This window comes from Candida jiufengensis, assembly GCF_024610255.1.
Source record: "Candida jiufengensis strain CBS 10846 chromosome Unknown scaffold4, whole genome shotgun sequence".
Classification (NCBI taxonomy): Eukaryota; Fungi; Ascomycota; class Pichiomycetes; order Serinales; family Debaryomycetaceae; genus Lodderomyces; species Lodderomyces jiufengensis.
This window is the reverse complement of record NW_026261559.1, coordinates 1,017,664-1,040,535: the sequence shown is the minus strand read 5'-3', so window position 1 is coordinate 1,040,535 and position 22,872 is coordinate 1,017,664. Positions and strand designations below refer to the sequence as shown.

Here is a 22,872-nt window from a genome sequence, read left to right as displayed (position 1 = left end):
TCAGTTGTCAATATGTCTGAAAAATTAGAGTTTTGAAATTACAGTTATTAATTTAGTCTGCAGATTCGTTCCGAAATCGATCAACGATACATAAAACTTCAATTTTAGAACATCATCAACTTGTGAAAAACAATTTTACAGATCTAGATGTATTGTTAGAAGTCTAGACAGACTTAATTCGCAGTAATTGGTAAATCAATTATGTATTCAAATTGTGTTTTGTTATAATAAATCATGAATACTAAGCTAAGATTTTAAATTTCGAGTTTTAGATCCTGGACCAAACGTGAATAATCTCTGTCATTTGTACTACATTAGTTGGAAAAAGAGGAACAAAAGTTCAGTAGACCTAGCCTTAATTTGCCATCATTTACGTGAATTTGAAAGACTATATAATTCAAGAAAAGAAATTTGAACAATAACATATATACAATGCCAAATCGTAAATCTCCTCGCTTGTTCTGATTGAATAACAGCTTGTTACTGAGTGAATTACGATTGGGTCCCAACATGAAAAAGAAACAATCAACGTGTATACATTTACGTCAACTGTAACGTTTATTTAACAAATATACAGATACTACGATATGTATCATCAATATAATCTTTTGATATGTGAGTAATTAAATCATAAAAGGCGATAATTTGAAAAAAGAAATGAGCTGCATTGAGTTTTATGCAGGATTAAATTAGTTACGTAACAAAAATATTTTTTCATCTTTATAAATGGTACAAAATTTAAGATTAAAGGTGAAACTTATGTTTCATTTGATCTAGACCCCATGTGTAAGACAGTTATAGAGATTTGTAAAAAGGGGAAGGGGGACGGAGGTGAAAGGCAATCTTGTAGAGTTTGAAAGTTTAAACGATATCAGAGCAATTATTTATCATCATCTTGATTGCATTTGTACTAAAAAATTGTATTGTTGCGAAAGAGTTTATAAACCACTGCTACATTGTATAAATGTAAACCTAGATTTAAACAACAGTGATTTTTATTTCGCATATCTCCTATATCGATCTGCTATTATTGTTGTAGATCCAATTTTAGACATTTGAAAATACTTTTTCACCGTTATGTTTCAATCAATCGTAAAATTTTTAGTCATTATAGGTGACAAAATTGCATACTTTGTATTGAATGATAAAAAAAAGAAATATAGACAAGATGTGCGATACAATTTATTATAATACTACTTGTTATATACGAAACACATAGCTTTGTTGTAGATCATCTTTCATATTAAAGGTGTGATCAAATGTGTTTGTTACAAATTTTGGGTCGTGCTTGTTGAAGTTGTTTTGCATATAACTTTGAGTGTGTATATAAGTTTCAAAACACAAAATAAGATTTAAAAATTTTTCATTAATTAAATTGTACCAAGACTAAAAGTAATATATTATTATTTTATGTAACCAATTAATTAGCCAATTTAGGACGACTAAGAGAAATTTTTCAAACCAATTATTAATCATCAATAATATTAAATTAGTGATAACAATTAAACATGTTTTAGCCAATGATTTCAAGTCTCGAAAATTTGGATTAATCTCTGTTTTAGTTGCCTTTGATAATTTGATTTGGCAGTCAAATTCAACTCTCGATTTCATGTACACTTTTGATTTGAGTGTTGTTTCATGACAATCTGGTTGTCAATTGTAGTGCAGCTAACGAGGTAACAAAATCATAAATCATGATAATTCTAGATTTGAGGTGGGGCATAATAACTCTGATTAATTCATTGAGTATTTACCTTTGATCGATTTTGCTAAAAAACAATTTCAATTTCCATTTGAAAGTTGAAAAATTATAACTCAAGCGTTTTTGGTTATCGCTGAATCTAATTTCTATTCATACGACTAAACCTTATTATTGATCAATTGACAAAATTTAATGATTCAAAATATTGTCTAAATCGTAAAATTTACCGCATAAATGAGACAATATTAACTACCTGGTATCAAGTCGATACAACAATAATAATGACAATACAACAATCTCGTTAATACTGGTTTACACTAAATCAACACACACTATCTGAATATTTAACAATCCGGAATTTGACAAATGATATACATCAATGCAACTGCCCCACTAAGTTTGAGAAAACGCTTTTTTAAGTTACTGAAAAAGTCACAAAAACAATAATAATTAAATTTTTAAAAAAAAAAAAAAAAAAAAAAAGAGCCCACAAAAACCCCTATTTTCATTAGAATTTATTTAATTTAATTTGAATAAAATTTGTATCAATATTTCATAAAAAAAGAAAACCAAAGTTAGTCAATATTAATTTGATCATACAACAATCTCAATTTTTTAGTTTAGATCAATTTCAAAATAATGGTTCGATTGACCCTTTATTGCTTTTTATCTATAAATGGTCTTGAAAGGCGCTATTTAAAATAAATTGATTGTTTATTGGTTTGTAGATAAAAATAAAAGATTTAAATTTAATTGATAGTTTATATTATTACACATTTTGTGGTCTTTTGATGAAACGGCACAAAAACTATTTTAAACTTTTTTAATTTTCAAAATCTTTGATTTTAGGTTAAATTGATTGCATAAATTTTCAAGTTATACACAATACACCTAATTCACATTATTTATGAACTACCAATCTTTGAACTAAGTTTTCATCAAGTATTGTCTAATTCATACATAAATTGTCTGTCACGTGAAACTTTATTTGGTCCCACCGAAATTAAACGAATTTCTGAGATCTTGATTCGAAGAGGGAAAAAAAGAAATTGTATGTCATCAAAATTAGACAGAGTCGGACCTTTAACCAAATTTAAAAAAGAATATGAAAAAAAAATTATTGTTGTATGTAAAGTAGATCTTTGGTATTAAAAATTTGAATTTAAGCCATCAAAAAATCAAAACATTGGGGCGTTAGATGTGCTAAATTTGGTTTGAAATATTGTATTTCAGGTTTAATTTGAAATATATATACTTGATACACTACCTGCGCTTTTGAGTATTTTTGATTTTCACAGAATTTTTTGAGTACAGACACACACACACACACCACTACGAACTAATATAATAAATTATTATCTTTCAACAACTCTAGTGAATTTATCATCAAAGTTGTGTGATAATTTCAGTTACGCTATTGCCTAGAAAATTAGTCAAAGCATGTGACAAAAGTAATATTTCAATTAAGAAGTATTATTTTCGAACATTATTATAACAATTATTAAGTAAATATTAATTAATTTATCTTAATTAAGAAAAGTAATTGATAACTAAAAGTTAAAATAAACGAACCCTTTAATAAAAGTTCAATCGCTTTAAGTTTAATAAAAAAGTCGTTGCCTCTCTGTTGTGAGGTAAGGCCGTGACTTTTATTAATTGCTTTTGTTTATCGTGTATAATTGATTGTACCTTACAATATTTTACCTATTGCTTGTGTTATTATTATGTGTGTACCAAATAAAAATCGGCCTCCTTTTTTTTTAATTTTTTTTTTTTTTTTTTTTTTTAAACTTTTTTAAACTTTTTTAAGACAATAAAATTTAAATTTCTTTTCACTAATAAAAAAAAGAACAATAGATCTTGAGTGAATCTAGAATTTAGTTACATATTAAATACTGTATATAACTACAGTTACATAATAAAAATTTAAGATCTTATACATCACCAACTATAAGAATATTGTGTAACCAAATAATAAATCAAACTATTGTTTTGTTTTAAATGTATTGAAAATTTTTTTTACAAATTAAGTTAATTAAATAATAAACAAATTAAATTTAATATAAACAAAAAATTTTTTATTATAAATATATTTTGACATTTCTAAATTTGCTATATTTTTTAATTTTCAATTTTGATCTTCTTTTTCTTTCGTATATATATATTATATTACATATCAACAACTCAAAAGTTTTTTTAAAACTATTACATTCATTTATAACAAATATTGTTTTCATATTAATAACGTTATTCTAACATATACGTATTAATTCCAACTATCGTCTTTCATTAAATTTTATATCATTTTTATTATATTTTTTAAAAATTTATTTTACATTCCTTTAAGTTATTAAAATGAAATCATCAGTCTTTACTATTTTAACTTTAGTAGCTTCATCATTAGCTGCTCCAGCTGTTCATCAACATCATCACCATCAACACGAAAAAAGAGCTGTTGTTACCAAAGTTGTTTATGTTGATTCAAAAGGTAACACTGTAACTGGACCTAGTGCTTCAGCTGTTCCAAAAATTGCTGAAGTTTCAACCTCAGCTGTTCCAACTGAACAACCAGAAACTACCACTTCATCATCTTCATCATCATCAAAAGCTTCACCAAGTACTGAATCATCACAAGAAACTGGTTCATCAGGTAACTCAAACTCAGGTTCAGGTTCAATTTCAGGTGATTTATCAGCTTTCTCAAACCCATCCCAAAAATTCCAAGATGGTGTCTATTCATGTGATACTGTCCCAACCGGTCAAGGTGTCATTGCTATTGATTGGATCTCAGGATTAAATGGTGGTTGGTCAACCATTATGAACAGTAATGGTGATACTTCATCAACTTGTAAAGATGGTTACTATTGTTCATACGGTTGTCAAGCTGGTATGTCAAAAACTCAATGGCCATCAGAACAACCATCTAATGGTATTTCAGTTGGTGGTTTATTATGTAAAAATGGTAAATTATATAGATCAAATCCAGATCAAGATTATTTATGTTCATGGGGTGCTAATAATGTTAATTTTGAATCAAGTATTTCAAAAGATGTTGCCATTTGTAGAACTGATTATCCAGGTTCTGAAAATATGAATATCCCAACTTTATTACAAGCCGGTGGTTCAGCTCCAGTTTCAGTTGTTGATTCAGATAATTATTATAATTGGAGAGGTGGAAAAACTTCAACTCAATATTATGTAAACAATGCTGGTGTTTCAGTTGAAGATGGTTGTATTTGGGGTGAAGCTGGTTCAGGTGTTGGTAACTGGGCACCAGTTGTTTTAGGTGCTGGTACTACTGGTGGTAAAACTTATTTATCATTAATTCCAAATCCAAATAATCAACAAAAACCAAATTATAATATTAAAATTGTTGGTGATAATATTAATGGAAATTGTAAATATGAAAACGGTCAATACAATGGTGCTGGATCAGATGGGTGCACTGTGACAGCTTCATCATCGTCAAAGGTTCAATTTGTTTTCTACTAATCCGTTCGTTGGTCTAAAATTTAGTGTGATTCTTGTTTTCATCAAATAATTCATGCCAGTGTTTACATCCCATTTTTTACAGAAGTTTGTTCGTTTTCGTTCCAGTCGATTTCAAGTTTGTGATCATCATAACTTATTAAAAGTTTGTACTGAATTGTTTGTTTAGTTATGTTTTTTATAGTGGTTTTCATTGATTTTGATTTTTGTATTATTTTTTTATAGTTGATACCTTTTTTAAATTGAGAAAAACATAGAGTTTCGTTTCATAAAGTTTAATGTAGATACAGAAACTCTTTTTATGCGAAACACCTTCAGCGGATTGAGTGATGAACAATTATAGATCAATTCGAGAATAATAAGTGTTAATTAAACTAAGAATTATAAGGACTGTAATAAATGATATTACGCTGCTTTAAAAATAATTTACTATTCAATCTATGTAAAAACTCGCAACATCAAACTAAATTCACCATTGTACATCTTGACAATCAAAGGCTTATGTCAGTGAGATCTTGAAATATTATTTCGTAATGGCGATCTTTCAAATCATGGATTTGGTATGAATTTCAAATGCAAAAAAATACTGATGAACGCAAAAATTTGCATATTATCAACATCTAAGTTTGAAAGTAGTATCTTGATTGTTGATGAATTCGGTCAGTTTAATTTGAATTTATAGATTGAAATTGTATAGTTCTCTTTCAAGTAGTGTAAATCAGTCAAAAAATCATTTGCGTTGAGGAAAAAGTAAAAATATTTTCAAACTTTTGCCATCGGATCCACATGCCCCATTAGTCAAATTTTTAACAACATTATCCGTTACATTTCCGTCAAGAATGTCAGAGAAATACTTTTTAGAGGAAAATCTTAAATATGAAGATGGGAGCTTTTACTCCATTTACAAAGGAGATTGTAAAAGCGACACAATTAGAGATGAATATGATAGATTTAATCGTGATATATTAAATGTGAAAGCAATCGTAACTCAAATCATAGAATATAATCTTCATTACAAAAGAGGTCTAGTAAAAGTTTGGAAATTTATATTGGAAACCATGATGAAACATAAGGATTTTTCCAATGACAAAAATCTTTTCCTTGATGAAGATTTTATCAAAGAAGAATATTACAAAGAACTTAAAGCATCACCACCATCATCAAATGAAGCAAAAGATTCTATATCAAGAATTATTGATCAACTTAAAGAGTTTTATGATTTGGCTTATACCGAAGATAATGAAATTAGCGAATCAGCTGATGTTTACTGGATCTCGGATCCAAATTTAATTTTAAGTAGAGCATTAGTTAGTAGATGTTTGTTATGTCCTGAAAAAGATAAGAAGAAGAAATCCATCAGAACACAAGAAATTTTTAAAAAATTTGAAGATGAATGTTTAAACAAAGTTATGGTCAAAAAAATGGTTTATGAAATCAAAGATAGAGGAAGATATATTTCATGTTGGAGACAAATCTTGGAATTGATGGGTCATAACCCTGATTTTGATATTGAAAAAAATTTAGATGTTAATATTGAATATGTTAAAAAGAATTGGATGAACAATGCTATTGTATCAAGTCAAGTTAGAGCTAAAATATCCATTGGTCAATTAGAAAACGTTTTCAACATGACTTACAACAACATCAAAACTCAAAAAAGGGCACCTTTAAGGGAAATTTCAGTCAATACTAATGTCAGAGCCAATAAAAATTTAAAACGTATTGGAAGTGATGTTGAATTACCAGTCAAAAAAAGATCAAATTCAGCTTCAATTAATCAATCAAATTCAAATGATCCAAGACAAAATAACAAATTAAATAGATTTTCACAATTACTTGATAAGATTTATTTAATTACCAGTAAAAAATATGAAATGGGTATTGAAAAATTGCAAATCTCAAATGATGTAAAATTAAAAATGATTGAAGAAATCAAAGCAATATTGGATTCTAAAAAACAAGAAATCATGGATCTCGTCATAAGTGGAATGAGAAATTGAGGTGGTTAAGGTGATGGAATTTAAATCAATTTTTTATTTTTTAATTCTTATAGGTTGAAGGGTTCGATATATCCGGTATTGGTCAGAGTTCAACTATCTAAGTTGTGCGCTTGAATTTAGGTTTATTGCTACTTAATTGCTTTTTTATAATTTTATAATTCTATTCAAATATAATTTATTGTTCGTTCAAATTTTGATTTGTAATATCTCTTCGTTAATTTCAAACTTATATCAAATGTTTTGTGAAATTCAAACGAGCGTTGATTTACAAAAACATTATCAATGATAAAATAAATATATTATACGTTACTTGTTTTTACAACCACACTCAACATCAACAACCAACCCTAATGTCCTAAGACCCACCATGTCTCGGCTTTCTGTTCCATCTGAGGGTTATTATTTGGGTACACCTAATTTAGAGTTCAAGGAATCCTTTATAGGAAAATACACTATTTATAATACCAACTTATTCACAAAGGAACAAACAGATATATTTGAAAAATTTCAGAAAGAAATTCTTGTTCATCAAGTTCTCCAAAAATTGTTCCAGCAGTCATATTCCCAAAGACGTAAAAATTTAAACTTCTACAGACAAATATTAATTGCAATGCTTTTGCAACCAAATTTTAATATCAAACAAAAATTTTTCATTGACGAAGCCTACTACAAAAGAATAATTGAAGCCAGAGAAGGAAAATCAGTCAGGGATATCGATAAACACTATAGAGCTGCAGTTGGACACATGAAAGAATTTTTTGCAATTGTTTATCTGGACATTAGTCCACAAATAAATTTTACTAGGGGTGCTGATCAATTGGATTCACTGTATATTTGTAATGAAAACTGTGTGTTTGATCTTAATTTGTTAGGTAGCTACAACATCCATAATAAATCATTCAAAACTCCAAATGTCAAGCTGGTGTATGAAAAATTCAATAATGATTGTTTGGTGAACGTTGAAGTTTTAAAATTAATCTTCAATTTAAAGTACTTAAACCGATTGGTGAATATTAGAATTTGGAAAAAATTTTTAGAGTTGATTAGCGAAGTTGATGATTATGATGATAATAAAAGTTTAGATTATTACTTAGACATTCAATTTGTTGGAAAAGTCTTTGCCAGTACTCAATTATCGGATGATGAAAGTATTGTAACAGCTTACAATTATTTTGTGCAAATTTTTAACATTGCATATGGGAGCAATATTCCAGTTTTTAGTAGAGAAGATGCCATGAACTATGTTTTAAAAATTCAAGATCTGGAAATAGCTCAAGTTTTTGCTAAAAATGATCAAAGTATCTTTGAAAGCGTCGGGGTTGAGCACGATCATTATATCAAAGAATTTTTTGCAATTGCTAATGTTTACTACATTAGTCAACAAAAAGATTTTATAAAAAAGGCTGATCAATTGAATACAAAAAAAGCCATAAACGATGTTTTAAAACTTCAAGATCTGGAAATAGCTCAAGTTTTTGCTAAAAATGATCGAAGTATCTTTGAAAGTGTCGGGGTTGAGCACGATCATTATATCAAAAAATTCTTGGAAGCAAATTTGCCAACTTTGTTTAAAAAATGATATTCTAGTTTACTTAGTACCGTGGGGTCGCTTTGTTTTGGCAAGTCTTCATATAATTCTGGGTTTGGTGCAAAATTAATGTGGAAGGTGATGCTGTTCGATTAAATGAAGATGAGTTGATTGAAATCTAGCATTTGTGAGTTTTGATTATGGTGCTTTACTTTCAGATTGATATAGAAAGAAGAAGACTTAATTAGATTATTGGAAATAAATGGATGCATGAAGAATGTATATAAAGTTGCAAATTCAGATTGATATATTCCAAACTAATAATATCAATTCTCTATATTTTAACTTTCACTCTTTTTTTGTATTAATTCTACAAATCTCAGAAGTGCAGAGTAAGGATCAATTTTAATTCTATGAAGCGAAATACATAACCGAAAGCTCGATGCTAATATCAACAAGAGTTTATGAACGTAAAAGAATAATTTATGCCAGTGATTTTCTGTATTTTTCAAAGCTATTTATTTATCGCTAACAAAATTTGGTTGGCCAAATTCTTCCCACCAGCATTTTATTGTTTCACCCTTTCTGAGTTTTCCAAATTTATCTTGCAATTTTTTTTGAATGAATGAATAGATTGTTTGATTTTTAGCAATACTCACATTATTTTCATTTGCTGTAAACGAAGTCATTATTTCAAATATAACTGCACCTTCATCTTCTCCTATGTCACCTGGTGTTTCAAAAAAACTGGTGTATTTCCTCCGTAATGAGCTGATACTTCTACCTGGAAAGTAAGTAAATTTAATTAAATGCAAATCGGGAAATCCATATCTCAAAGTCAATTCGTGAGTAGCGTTGTATAAGACAACTTCCTCAGATCGATCCCATGTCAATCTCACATTTTCTCCATTGACACTCTCGTCTAACTTCCCTTGCAAATACTCTAGCTTTCTTTTGGGGAAAAATATTTGCTGAATTAATTCTAAATCCGGTTGACCGTCATCTAACGTAAATTCTTGAGCAGCTTTTAACAAAACCAATTCATCGGATTCATTCCATCTCAAAGTTCCACTACTGTCATAAACTTTAGCATCATAACTTTCCTTGATTTCCGTTGCCGAAAGTTCAACAAAACACAAGCCATTAAATTTATAATAAATACGTTTAAGTTTTCCCCATATATGCCTTAATTGAGACACTGATAAATCAAATGGCCCCATATAATTTTCCCATTTGTATGAATCTGGTTCAACACCATCCAAAATTTGTGCATTCGCATATGACACTATACTTTTGTGCAATTGATATTGCTCATCACTTGAAGTTTGATTTCCTTCTCCTAAATTAGCTCTAGTTGGTAATACTTCCTCCAATTTGTAATCCATGGAGTTTAAATAAACAGGAAAAACAATACTTTTTTGACTTTCCATTGCATGTAAATCCAAAATCTTTTTGTAATCATCATTTGTATCACCAATATTAATAATTGAGTCCTCAACAAAACTTCTACTAAACATGACTTCAGCATCATTCATTAAAACCTCATTTTGATTTAACGATTGATCTCTTGGAACCAACAACTCTTTTCTGATCAAATCCACCAAGTGTTTCAAAATGTAATCCGCTTTTATCTTGCTTGTTTTATATTTTGAATTTAAATTCGATGAGATTTTAGTATAATTTGATCCAAATTTATTATAAGCTAATGCAATATCCACTGATATATAAACACAATCACCCAATTCGCCAATGATTTCATTCTCATAGTTTTTAACCATCTTTTTCCTAATAAACTCATCTTTAAATGTAAATTCATAATTATCTTCGTCAAAATCAATATCATCTGATATTTTTAATCCACGCAATAACCAATGCATTTTTGGAGTAGTTAACTTATATTTCTTAGCGGTTGGTTCCACATATTCTAAATCCCTTACAACATTAGCGAATTTGGTGGAGCCTATCATATTGACTTCTTGACTAGTTCTTTTAGTAATATAATTCAAAATACAAAATGGGAGTGGTTTGTAACCACTATCTTCATCATCACTTTCTCCATCACTATCATCATCATCTAACAACATATTGTTTTTTCTTCTTTTCTTAGATCTCGGAGTGTGTATGATTTCAATATCTTCATCTTCATCTTCATCTTCATCCATTTTTGCTCTTTTACGACCTTTCGGATCTAATAATGTTGTATATGAAGCTGTGTCATCAACTGAATCAACTTTAATTTCCTCTAATTTTTTCTGATCAAATCCAAACATAGTTATATTATTATATTCTAAATTCCCACTCAACTCTTGCTTTGATGATCCATTCATTTCATATCCTAAACTTAAGTCCTCAGTTTTCAATTGATTAGTTAAGTCATCTTTTTTTGCAGATGCTTTTTCATAATTCTGGGTAGCAATATCCAACTTAACTTCAAGCTGCTTCTTGACTAACCCATCAGCCTTTCTAATTTTCTTTTTATAATACTTCATAAGTTTTTCCAGTTGAATCTTCTTACTACTAATAATGTTTCTTTCAAGTAAAATTCTACTATTTTGAACATTGCTGGAATAATCAATTAATTTTATATTGGAAGTATTATTTGAAATACCAAATCTTTGATATGCATGGCTTGAATTTTTATCAAACACGGTTTCAGCAAAATTAAGTAATTCAACCAAGCCTTCTGAAATATATACCACATCAGGAACAGCAGTGGATGGACCAAAGTTTGTTGCCAAAACATTTTTACAAATACCAGTTATTGGAATCAACTTATGATCATCCACAAATTTATTTAATATTTGTAAATACCCATTATATTTATATTGGTCTTCATCAATGTTTGCAATAGCCGTTGTATTGAAATTTAAATCAGCAGCAAATATGATATTGCCTTTGTAGTGCTCTAAATTTTTTGTTGTTTCTTTTAATTGAGTTAATTTTTGATCACAAAATGCTGTATCATAATAACTATTGACAACTTTAATTATATAATCAAAGATATTTAATTCTAGATCTACACATCTGGTTTTTGATTTGGAATCAGTGAATTGATTTGTGATTTCATTTAATTTCTCAACTTTGGTCCCAAATAAATTTGTATTAATGACAATGCAGCATCTTCCTGCGTTGAATAATTGATAGTTACTGCTTAATTTGACAACTCTTGATATTTCTTTTCTTGATTTTTTTGACAACTCTTGTAGACATGATATATAATTATTATCGAAGATATTCTTAAAATTCAAATTTTTTTTACTTCCCACATTCTTTGAAAATATGTACAATGTTTTATCTTCAGCTAATGAATCAAGATCTGCCATCTGGTGATGTGGTAGGTTTAAATCTTTCATTTTTGATTTAGGTGTAAATTTTCTGTTTTTCATTGAATTGGTGAAACTTGACAATTGTTCAATGATAGTAGTGATGGGTACTTTGTCTTTTCTCTTTTTGTCTTTCATTGTTGGAGTTGATTTAATTTTGATGGAATGTACATTAACTTAAATTAACGGGAGGCTCAATATGTTCTTGATTTATGTGACTAAGTATTTGAAAAGTGATAGTGAATTTGTCTTGAATTAATTGATGTAATGTTGGTGTCCAAATTTGATAAAGACTAGTTACCACTTAATGGCTGTTTGTATGTGGTAAGTATGAATTTTCGATTAAAATTTAGAATTCAATAAATAATACGCGATTTGTAAATTTCTCGAATTATGAGAAAAAAATTTATATAAGAGGAATCATTTGGATCAATTTCTACTGACAGGTTTAATAGAGCAAATAAGTATAACTTGAGCTTTATGCGTTTGATTTATAAGTGTAGTCAAACCCATTACTGGGGGTAATGAAGTGAATTGGCATTGTTTTGTTACAGGTCACTTTTTGGTTGCAAAAAAAAAATGCTGAACGAGCATAGAGAGCACGTGACTTTATAACCACTCACATTGAAAACCCCACAAAAAATCGAGTTAGTTTCTATTAAATTGATTGTTAGGTCAATGGCTTTCCAGTGCTATGATTCAATTCGCTATTTTGAGCTTTTTCCATTATTTGTGAATTTTATCATGTTGAATTATTTTTTATACCTCAAAGTTTGATTTCGTTTCGTTTCATTATATTCAGTTATATTCATATCAAAAAAGTTATTGAGTTTGTTTAATAATTTGAATTTAACTGCTTGTTTGTATTACTTTTTTTTTTTTGTTGATGATACCTAAAAAAGAATAAATTAATAAATTATTATTATATATTGACTTAGTATTAATACATAGTTTATTTTGTTTTTTTATTACTTTGTTTTAGAGTCTCAGTATTTTGATGCTTAGTTTATCATTATATTAGATACCTTTTACTTAGATTTTTTATATTGTTGTTGTTAGAGAGATAGATAAATTATAAAAATATATAGATCATGTTTTTGATAGAATTTATTATTGAGATGTAGCTTATTATTATTGATTGTCGTATCTTCTACGACGTGTTGCTAAAGGCTCAGTGGAGCGGTTTATAACAATTGAACTAGTATTTACATTAGACAATTGTGTATTAGTTTTAATCTATATATTTCCTACATAACCTTATCCAAATGCTATGGTATTACAGTAACTAATAATCAATTCATTATTAGTTTTAAATAAATTATATAACTCATTAATTTTTTCATCAGGATTCGGAGCAAAAGAATTTTGTAAATATAAATGTAAATTTTTGGTTTTTAATTTTTTACATAAGAACTTTTGAATTGTTGATATAGTCTGAGTTGATGAAATCTTAAATACTTTTGGCTCAATTTGAGTGGTTGAACCAATTGATTGAAATCTAATATTGATTTTGGTAGGTTGTGATGGTTCTTCCTTGTCGAGGTTTTTCTTAATTGGCTCTTTGGTTGTAGTATCACTCTTTTCATGTAACTTATCTTGATCTTTTTGAGGTAGTTTATCTAGTATTATTGATGTTGACAATGGTATTTTATTCTCTGGGGTAGATACATCCTCAATTTGTAGTGGTTGTTGTCCAGAGTTCACATCAGTTAAAGATTCTGTTGATGATAAATCATCTTCATCGTCATCTGAATCTGAATCAGATTGTTTAATATATGACATTTGAACAGCATTTAAATTTGAGAACCAACTTTAAATATTGTTAATGATAAGAATTGTTCTAGAATTTTAAAAATAGAACGGCTTATTTCTTAACTACTTAATGAATCGCGTTTAAAATTATTCTATACGCATAATTTTTACGACTCATATTCACAATTTAACTTATTTTCAAAGGCAACATTCAATTATATCTTAATTACGAGTTCATTGAAAGTATGACAGATCAAACCGAATTACCAACAGCACCAGATGATACTACAGATGCATCAAGTGAAGCAACAATAAATGAACCATTACCTTTCTTTAAATTAATTGAAAATTTGAAAAATGGAGCAAAAGATGCAATTGAAACCAAAGATTATTTTTCATATGATACATTAATTGAAATCTATTTAGATGACCCATCAAGATTTTCAAATGATGAAAAAGAAGAAATCATGTCTACTTTACTAGAAATTTTTAAATCAAATGATACACTTGTATATGAGATTGGTTGGGATGTACCAAGTTTAATTTTACCATATATTGAATCGGATTATGATTTTACTGAAGGTATAAGAAGTTCACCATGTGTTTATACAATTTTAAAGATATTTGAATTATTAGCAACAAAAGGAAACCCCAAGGAGTTAGTTTTAAAAGGTTGTGAAATTTTAAGTAATTTAAAAACAAGTGTTGAAGATGATACGTATGAAAATATTGAAGTATCAAATAAAGAAAAATTTTTTGAAATTAAAATATATTGTATTGTTGAGTTAATTGATTCTTCATTAAGAAGATTTGCAAATTTGTATCCATCAAGAATATTAGCAATGATTATAACTTCATTCCTCAACCTTTTAAACAATTTAGATAATCTGGAATTTATAACTCATTCAATTTATGAATTTGTATTAAAAAGAGCTTACAGTTTTATTAGAAATTATCATAGACCAGAAATACCTGAAAAATCAAAAGAAGAATATTCACAAGAAGAACTCAAAAAAATTATAGATGATGAGAATTATTTAATACGTAAATTATTGACTGGATTTATAACTAATTTGATTTATATGACATCTTTAAAATATGTTGAAGGATTTGGATTGAGTCATTATTATTTTATAAGAAAGCAAAATGAGAAATTGCCAGATTTTAATTGGGCTAATAAAATATTGGAAAGATATGTTGAATTGGCTTATCTGTTTGATCTATATTTAGGTAACATATTCCAAGAATTTATAAAAGAAAATAATGAATTTTTCTCAAAACTCGACACCAAAAAAGCTGATGATGATGATGAAAGTACTGAAACTTTATTTGAGAAATGTGTGATTGATTATCAATTAAACTTATATACAAACATTGTTAATCAAGAGAGTAAAAAACTTATTGATTCTAAATTAGGTGAATTAATATTGTATACTTACAAAATAACTGAAGCACATGAGTTTGATAAACCTAGAGTCACAATGACGGACGCTATCTATTTAACTATAAAATTAGTAGTTCCACAAATGGTTGAGCCAACTTTTATACACAAGACATTACAAGATTGCTGTATATTTTGGATATGGTACGCATTAGAACAAAACGATGCAGAAACAGAAAAATTGGAAATTGCATCAATTCCAAAAAATCAATTAATTACATTTTATCAATGTTTACTATTTATAATAATAACTATAGATTATCAAGTTTTCAACTATATGGCATTAACATTATCTACAAAGTTATTGATTTTAACTCCTGAAGATATAGGTTATCAATTTATAAAAGATTCATTAGAAAATTGTCCTTATGAAAAAATACGACCATCCTTAATTGGTATATATAAAGAGCTTTTATTGAAAGTCAAAAATCCCGAAGATGAAATTAATGAGTTATCAAAAATATCATTGAATAATAATAATGCTCCTGATTTACCGCCTCGTCAAGTAACAAAATCACAATCAAATAGATATTATAAGTTCGATGAAGATAGATTAGATGATATTTTAGAATGGGTTCTTATGGCTCAATCTAATGCTTTCATAGAAGAAGCTAAAGAAAATAGTGAAGGCAATACTAGTAATTTAAAGATCGAATCTACAAAACTATCGACATTAGCATCAGTATTAAATTTATTAGTCGCAATAAAAAAAGATCCAATTTGTGTTGCAAACAAGGATAAGATAAACAAGATTTTAAAGTCAGTTGAAAAAAACACCAAGATAATTAATGAAACATCATCAAACCAATATGAAAAAAATGCAGCTGGAATGATTGATTTAACAATAGATAGAATTAAGGAATAACTCCAAATATATAGTTTATATTAAATTTATAGATCTATATTATTAATATCATTCTTACTACCTTTTTGATCATTTCTTTTTAGAACCTTTTTTATTAGTTGAATTATTTCTATCATCAATTAATGGACCCCAATAAACAAAAAATCCTTCTTTTGTAGTTGAAATTTCTTCTTCCATTTGTAATTCAAAATCATCAATAAAAGGATCCTCAAAATCATATTTACCAACTTTTCTAATCATTTTAATTTCATGTTGTCTAACTAATTGTTCTTCTGTTAATTCTTTTCCCCTTTGTTGTTGTATTGGTTTTGAATTATCTTGTTCTTCATCTTCATCATTATCATCATCTACTTGATCATCATCTTCTTCATCATCTATCATATCATCCATTATATCAATTGCAGATTTGGCTTTTGGATGTATAACTGACCAACCATATTTTTCTTCTGCTAATTTCAAAACATTTACTACAACTTCTGCTTTTCCTGGTTGTGGGTTTTTTGGATCTAATAATGGAATATTTAATGCTATTATTGGAGTTTCTATTTTTTCTTTTGATTGTTGTTTGTCTGTTAGTGATAGCTCCTTTTTTGATGTATTGGATTGTGGTTTTGTAGGTGTTGATACTGTATTCGGTTTTGTTTGATTGTCATCTTCCATAATTTCTAAATCTTCTTCTTCATCTTCTTCTGGATTCAATAAATCTATAACTGTTGGAGCTGATAATTTTACAGGAGGACCTTTATTTTCTGATTTTTCAGTTGTCATTCCTGAGTATATCCCCTTTTTAACTGGTTGTATATTGGTGGTATCATTTTTCAATTTGGAGGTTATATTTGGTGATTGTTGTAATTCTCCATTATTAATTTTTCGTCTCTTATTATCATTTCCATTTGTTCCACTTGGTTTCTTCCATTTTAATAAATTATGGTTCATTAGTATATCAGCCAGTTGTGAAGGAGTGAAAGAAGTATTATTTATTTGATCATTTTCATCATCATCTAGATTTATAATTGAATTTATTGAAGTTTTACTTTTTGGTTTTGGAGCAGTTATTGGACCTACTTGAAATTCAGTTTGGAATTTTTTTAATTGAGTTGTTAGTGATGCAGAAGGTGATTTTGAAATTGATCTTGATCTACTGTTGGTGCTATTTGTTGAAGGTGATTTTAAATTTGTCGTATTTGATTTATTTAAAGAATTTTTTAGTATTAGATTATTTGTACTTGATGTTTGTTCTATTGGTTCTGGTGAATCTTGCGCATCAAATGTAGTTTGATACCTTGATAATAATCTTTTTAATGACGATTGTTTAACTTCTTTTGGATCTTTTATAGCTTTTGTTGGTTTTGGTTGTAGTCTCGCTAGATTATTTGTAGTAGTTTCATTTGTATTTGATGATAATAATGATGAAATTGAAACATTTTTATTCCCCAGACTCATTATTTCAAACTCAAATTATTGATATTGTAAATGAAATTTGGTGAAGACGTAGTTATTCTAAGGATACGAACTAAGTTGCTGAATATAGTATCTTTGATGTATTTATAAATGAATTATATGTTGTGAAAATTTGGTTGCAAAATTTTTAAATATTGAAATTTGATGTATCAAATGATTGTATAAATAAATTTGAGTGTATAAGACAAGCCGGTTTAAAAAAGCTTAACAAATTGATGATATTCATTTATTTGTTGAAAAGAGAGATTAAAATTTGAAGTATATTGTGTGTATAGTACGTTTATAGTGCGTGCGTAAATTCCATTTTAAGTATTATTTACTTTAGTACTTTTCTAAAGCTAACCAATTCGATCAAATAGAAAAAAAAAACCTTGTCATTTTAAAAGGAATGTTTCAATTTAAATTTTAATTGAGTATTAAATTATCTTAAGTAAGATCATGTTCATTAGGTGAGAATGAAAAGACTTAAGTGAGAAAGCGAGAGAGACGAGAAGAAAAAAACTTTCATTTGGTAGCTTCTTGTTTTGTAATTAGAATGTCAGAGATTTACAGGTTCAAAGTATTAAATTAATTTAACAAATGGTTGTAAAAAGTTGTTTGCAAATATATTTTGTTAATGTTACTTGTATTATATATACTATTTATAATTTTTGATTGATCTATGAAGGATGCAGTTTAAATTTTGGGGTATGTGAGAATTGGATTTAACAATCTTCTAACAACATGAACTTGAATTTTGATTATTCTCATTATTCTCAATTGTTATATCTATAGTTTCTGGTTGATCTTTATTATTTAGTCCACCATTTTCATTGTCTTCATCATTATTAAAGTCGGGTAAAGATTGTGCAATTTTTTTAAATAACAATTTAACATTATGATTTGCTTTTGTTGAAGTTTCAATGAAAAATTTAGATCCAATTTTTTGGTGTAAAGCTTCAACATCTTCAACAGTAACTTGTCTTTTGTCATTTGCTAAATCTGATTTATTACCTACTAATACAATTATAACATCATCACCTCTTTCTACTTTTACATCATGAATCCATTTATCTAAATTTAAAAATGATTTCTTATTTGTTATATCATAACATATTACTGCAACATGAGAATCACGTATATATGATGGTATTAACGATCTAAATCTTTCCTGTCCTGCAGTATCCCATAATTGTAATCTAATTGTTTTACCTTCCTCAAGATACATTGTTTTACTTAAAAAATCTATTCCAATTGTTGTAGCATAAGTTTCATCAAATGTATCATACATGAATCTCGTTATTAATGATGTTTTACCAACACTCTGATCTCCCAAAAAAACAATCTTATACTTTTTTAGTATATTTGTTTTATCCGAACTCATTTATATTGTGCTGCTTTATTTTAAATTTGATCTGGTGAGAAAATTAGTATGGCTTAAAATATTACTTTGTTGAATTATGCAATAGATTGATCAATTATATTGAATTGATTTGACGACAGTATAATGATTGTATTAATATCTTGATTCACTTTCTTTCAAGTGTGTGTCAGTAGTTTATTTCTTTTCCAGTTTTTCACTAAATAAAAAAATTATAGATAGAAGAAAAAAATTAAAATTACATGAAGAAATTATTTCACAACTAAAATATTAATTACAACCAGTCTTTTTAATTTAAGAAATGGATGATTCAGAATTAAATGCAATTAGACAAGCGAGATTAGCAGAATTACAAAACAATGCATCAGGAGGAAATTCAAATCCCAATCAATCAGGATCAACACTACAACAACAACAAGCATCAGCCGCAAATGATATGACACAAACAATACTAAGTAGAGTTCTAGAAACTGGAGCAAGAGAAAGATTAAGTCGAGTTAGAATTGTAAGACCTGATAGAGCTCAAGCTGTTGAATCATATATCTTAAAACTATATTCAATGGGTCAAATCAATCAAAAATTGAATGAAAAAGATATTGTTGAAATATTAGATGGTATAAGTAGAGATAGTCAACAAAAACAAACTTCAAAAATAGTTTATGACAGGAAAGAAACTGTTGACGACGATGATGATGATGATTTCTTTGATTAGATAACATGTATACAATAAATACTTTATTAAAGAGTAATGTCATCTAACCAAATTGTACGACAAATGATAATTCACGACTTCAAAATTACATAGTAAATTTTTGTACTACATTTTTATTTTATTCTTTTTGTTTTTGTTTACATTTTTTAAATTTAATATTTTGATTTCAAATACAATTATCATTTGTAAGAATACTCACCTCAAAATAAAGAAATGTCGAATATCCAAGTGGTTGTACGATGCAGGGGGAGGAATCAACAAGAAGTGGATGCAAAATCCCCAATTGTGGTGGAGATGGCCGACGATAATTATTCTGCATCAGAACCATTTATAACGATAAACAATAACTTCAATCACAATTCATCAACAACTGCATCATCAATAAGAAGAAGCTCAAATTCTTTTAATAAATTGATTAATAATCAATCAGAACTAACGCCGTCACCCACAAATACCATTTCCAAAAAGACTTTCAAATTTGATGAGATTTATGGATCTCAAGCTGATCAATTATTACTATATTCCAATGTTGCATTACCTTTGTTAAAAGACTTCATAAATGGGCAGAACATTACCATACTAGCATATGGTCAGACGGGGACTGGTAAAACGTATACAATGTGTGGGTTAAATGATCAAAATATTGATTCAGTTCCATTACCGGAGGTAGCAGGAATAATACCTCGATTATTGTCACAATTATTTGAAATACTAGATAATGAATCCTTAGATAATGATTATATCGTTAAGATTTCATTTTTGGAGATATATAATGAAGAATTGATAGATCTACTACTGCAACAGAATAAAAAATTAAGAATTCATGAAAAAGTTAATCCAACTACAAAATCAACCGCCACATCAAAATCTATAGCAATTCAAAATTTATCAGAATTCACAATTAGCAATTACGAGGAGAGTATAAAACTATTGAGAATGGGACTTAACAAAAAGAGAACAGCTTCAACAAATCTCAATGAACATTCATCAAGATCTCATACAATTTTTGGTATCCAATTATTCAAGAAAGATGTAAGAAATGACACAATGTACATAGTTTCTAAAATGAATTTAGTTGATTTAGCAGGTTCAGAGAACATAGGTAGATCTGGATCAGTAGTTAAAGAAGCCGGAGGTATAAATCAGTCATTACTAACTTTGGGAAGAGTAATAAATTCATTAAATGATAAGAAAACGTCTCAACATATACCCTACAGAGAATCAAAATTAACTCATATATTACAAGACTCACTTGGTGGAAATACTAAAACTGCTTTAATAGCAACCATATCACCAGCTCAAATTAATGGACTGGAAACAACTTCAACACTAGATTATGCAAGTAAAGCTAAAAATATCAAGAACCTACCTCAAAATGGTAACGATTCAGAGATGATTCTTAAAAAAACATTAGTCAAACAATTATCCAAGGAAATCAATCAATTAAATATGGATTTGATTGCAACAAGAAACAAGAATGGAATTTATTTGGATGCTGATAATTATAATCAACTACTAAAGGAGAATGAGTCGTTAAAAACGGATATGAAAGAGAGTTCCTTGAGGATTGAACTGTTATCAAGGAGAAGCGAGAATAATAAAGCATCTTTAGAATCAAACAAGTTAGAAATTTCAAAATTGCATAGTGAAAATGATGAATTAAGACAGAAACTTGAGGCTCTAGAGAGTAAACATAAACTTTCAGTTCAGGCAAGTGCTAGAAAAGATCTCACAATAGACTCTCTAAATGGAAAATTAAATCAAATTTCAGAAAAATCTTCAAATTCAGCTGTATTATTAATGAACTTATTCTCAAATCATTTAAGTTCCTCAATCAATATGATAAATGACTCCTTAAGTATTCAGTCAGGAACTGGTACTTCAAAAAGATTGAATGAACTTCAAAACCAACTACAATCAAATCTACATAATTACAAGGAAAATCTCGAACAAAAAATCGAATATTATCAGAACAATATACAAACTCTCGCAACAAAAGATTTAAGTGATATTTTCAATTCTTTTAAAACTATGTTTGATGATTTATTTTCATGCCAAAAGACAATGTATAATAATGTTCAAGAAATTTTCACTGAGTTGAAAATTGCAAATGAAAAACTTTCTGGTTTTTTAAAAGATGATTATTTAACTAGCATTGATGAAAAAATCTGCAAGAAACAATATGAATATTTCAAGGATAATTTAAAGTTATTGTATGACAATTTGAAATCGGAGATGAACAAGGAAATTGAAAAATGTTTGAGCAGTGCTTCACAAAATAATAAAAATATTGTTCACGATGAAATCTCAAAGGAAAGAAGAAACATGCTAACCTATGAAGAAAATTGGAAACATCAAATAAATGATATACTACCTTCACTAGAAAAAGAAATTAAAATCAGTCAGCAAGTGAATGAATCAAAAAGTTTAGAATTAGAGAAGATAAGAGAGGAAGGAATAACGAAATTAGACGCGATCAAACGTGAAAAATTACAACTTCCATCAGATGATTTACCAAATGTATCAAAATTATCACAAGTCTCAAAAGATTTGTTACTAGACCATCGTTTGATAACTTGTAATTTGAAAGAAGTCAATGAGAACTTGTCAAAAATTCAAAAATTCGACGCTAAGAAAGAGTTTAGTATATCACCAACAAGATCAATGATTTCTCAAACCGATCTAACTACGATCAAGCCCTCAAAAAGATCACTTTCTTTATCACCTCAAAAAATTCAAGAGACTCCAAATACAAACTTAGAATCCAATAACAACAATACCAATATAAGACTATTAAAATCTCCGTCTAAAATACCAACTTTCAAAAGACTGGAAACTACAATTTCTTCTCAACAAAATAAAAAACGTAAAGTTTTCCTGCCAATTGAAAGTAACTTAATGTAATAGCATTTAGCATTTTATAGATAATATTTAATAACATAACTGTACTACTACAACCATTTAAAACTTGTGATCTCATTTTTTTTTTTTTTTCCTAAAATCAACATTTATTCTAAATATAAAATTATACATAGAGTAATGTAGGATACCTAACCTAATGGTATCGAAAGGTAATATAAATGGTACAAAACTTGCTAATAATGATAATAACTTCATCTAATTAGCTAGTAAAACCAGTGTGTTGTGGCCCTAACTTGGAGCTTTTTTCAATCTTTAATTATTATTTTGATCTTCAATTCTCAATGTTATTTATAGTATTCTGTTCATGATCTCATTAG

The 22,872-nt window shown here is 27.9% G+C and overlaps 10 protein-coding genes across 10 annotated transcripts; 6 read left to right on the top strand and 4 right to left on the bottom strand. All coding sequences in view use genetic code 12, as the record gives it.

The window, feature by feature from the left end:
* Positions 1-4,057: 4,057 nt before the first annotated feature.
* SIM1 (SUN family protein) lies at positions 4,058-5,194 on the top strand (the record flags this gene model as incomplete). Its single annotated transcript, XM_051762850.1, has 1 exon — positions 4,058-5,194. The coding sequence occupies one exon, from the start codon at positions 4,058-4,060 to the stop codon at positions 5,192-5,194; it is 1,137 nt and encodes a 378-aa protein (XP_051620889.1).
* Positions 5,195-6,030: 836 nt separating this feature from the next.
* On the top strand, positions 6,031-7,191 carry KGF54_002376 (uncharacterized protein; the record flags this gene model as incomplete). The annotated part of the gene is made up of 1 exon (XM_051762849.1): positions 6,031-7,191. One exon carries the CDS (start codon positions 6,031-6,033, stop codon positions 7,189-7,191), a length of 1,161 nt encoding a protein of 386 aa, XP_051620888.1.
* A 367-nt stretch (positions 7,192-7,558) lies between these two features.
* KGF54_002375 (uncharacterized protein) lies at positions 7,559-8,770 on the top strand (the record flags this gene model as incomplete). Its single annotated transcript, XM_051762848.1, has 1 exon — positions 7,559-8,770. The coding sequence occupies one exon, from the start codon at positions 7,559-7,561 to the stop codon at positions 8,768-8,770; it is 1,212 nt and encodes a 403-aa protein (XP_051620887.1).
* Positions 8,771-9,237: 467 nt separating this feature from the next.
* On the bottom strand, positions 9,238-12,180 carry KGF54_002374 (uncharacterized protein; the record flags this gene model as incomplete). Its single annotated transcript, XM_051762847.1, has 1 exon — positions 9,238-12,180. One exon carries the CDS (start codon positions 12,178-12,180, stop codon positions 9,238-9,240), a length of 2,943 nt encoding a protein of 980 aa, XP_051620886.1.
* Positions 12,181-13,299: 1,119 nt separating this feature from the next.
* KGF54_002373 (uncharacterized protein) lies at positions 13,300-13,824 on the bottom strand (the record flags this gene model as incomplete). Its single annotated transcript, XM_051762846.1, has 1 exon — positions 13,300-13,824. One exon carries the CDS (start codon positions 13,822-13,824, stop codon positions 13,300-13,302), a length of 525 nt encoding a protein of 174 aa, XP_051620885.1.
* A 215-nt stretch (positions 13,825-14,039) lies between these two features.
* On the top strand, positions 14,040-16,100 carry YBP1 (Ybp1p; the record flags this gene model as incomplete). Its single annotated transcript, XM_051762845.1, has 1 exon — positions 14,040-16,100. One exon carries the CDS (start codon positions 14,040-14,042, stop codon positions 16,098-16,100), a length of 2,061 nt encoding a protein of 686 aa, XP_051620884.1.
* Positions 16,101-16,169: 69 nt separating this feature from the next.
* Positions 16,170-17,543, bottom strand: HPC2 (Hpc2p; the record flags this gene model as incomplete). The annotated part of the gene is made up of 1 exon (XM_051762844.1): positions 16,170-17,543. The coding sequence occupies one exon, from the start codon at positions 17,541-17,543 to the stop codon at positions 16,170-16,172; it is 1,374 nt and encodes a 457-aa protein (XP_051620883.1).
* A 733-nt stretch (positions 17,544-18,276) lies between these two features.
* KGF54_002370 (Rab family GTPase) lies at positions 18,277-18,924 on the bottom strand (the record flags this gene model as incomplete). Its single annotated transcript, XM_051762843.1, has 1 exon — positions 18,277-18,924. The coding sequence occupies one exon, from the start codon at positions 18,922-18,924 to the stop codon at positions 18,277-18,279; it is 648 nt and encodes a 215-aa protein (XP_051620882.1).
* Positions 18,925-19,222: 298 nt separating this feature from the next.
* Positions 19,223-19,633, top strand: KGF54_002369 (uncharacterized protein; the record flags this gene model as incomplete). The annotated part of the gene is made up of 1 exon (XM_051762841.1): positions 19,223-19,633. The coding sequence occupies one exon, from the start codon at positions 19,223-19,225 to the stop codon at positions 19,631-19,633; it is 411 nt and encodes a 136-aa protein (XP_051620881.1).
* Positions 19,634-19,927: 294 nt separating this feature from the next.
* Positions 19,928-22,537, top strand: KIP1 (Kip1p; the record flags this gene model as incomplete). The annotated part of the gene is made up of 1 exon (XM_051762840.1): positions 19,928-22,537. The coding sequence occupies one exon, from the start codon at positions 19,928-19,930 to the stop codon at positions 22,535-22,537; it is 2,610 nt and encodes an 869-aa protein (XP_051620880.1).
* Between the last annotated feature and the right edge of the window lie 335 nt (positions 22,538-22,872).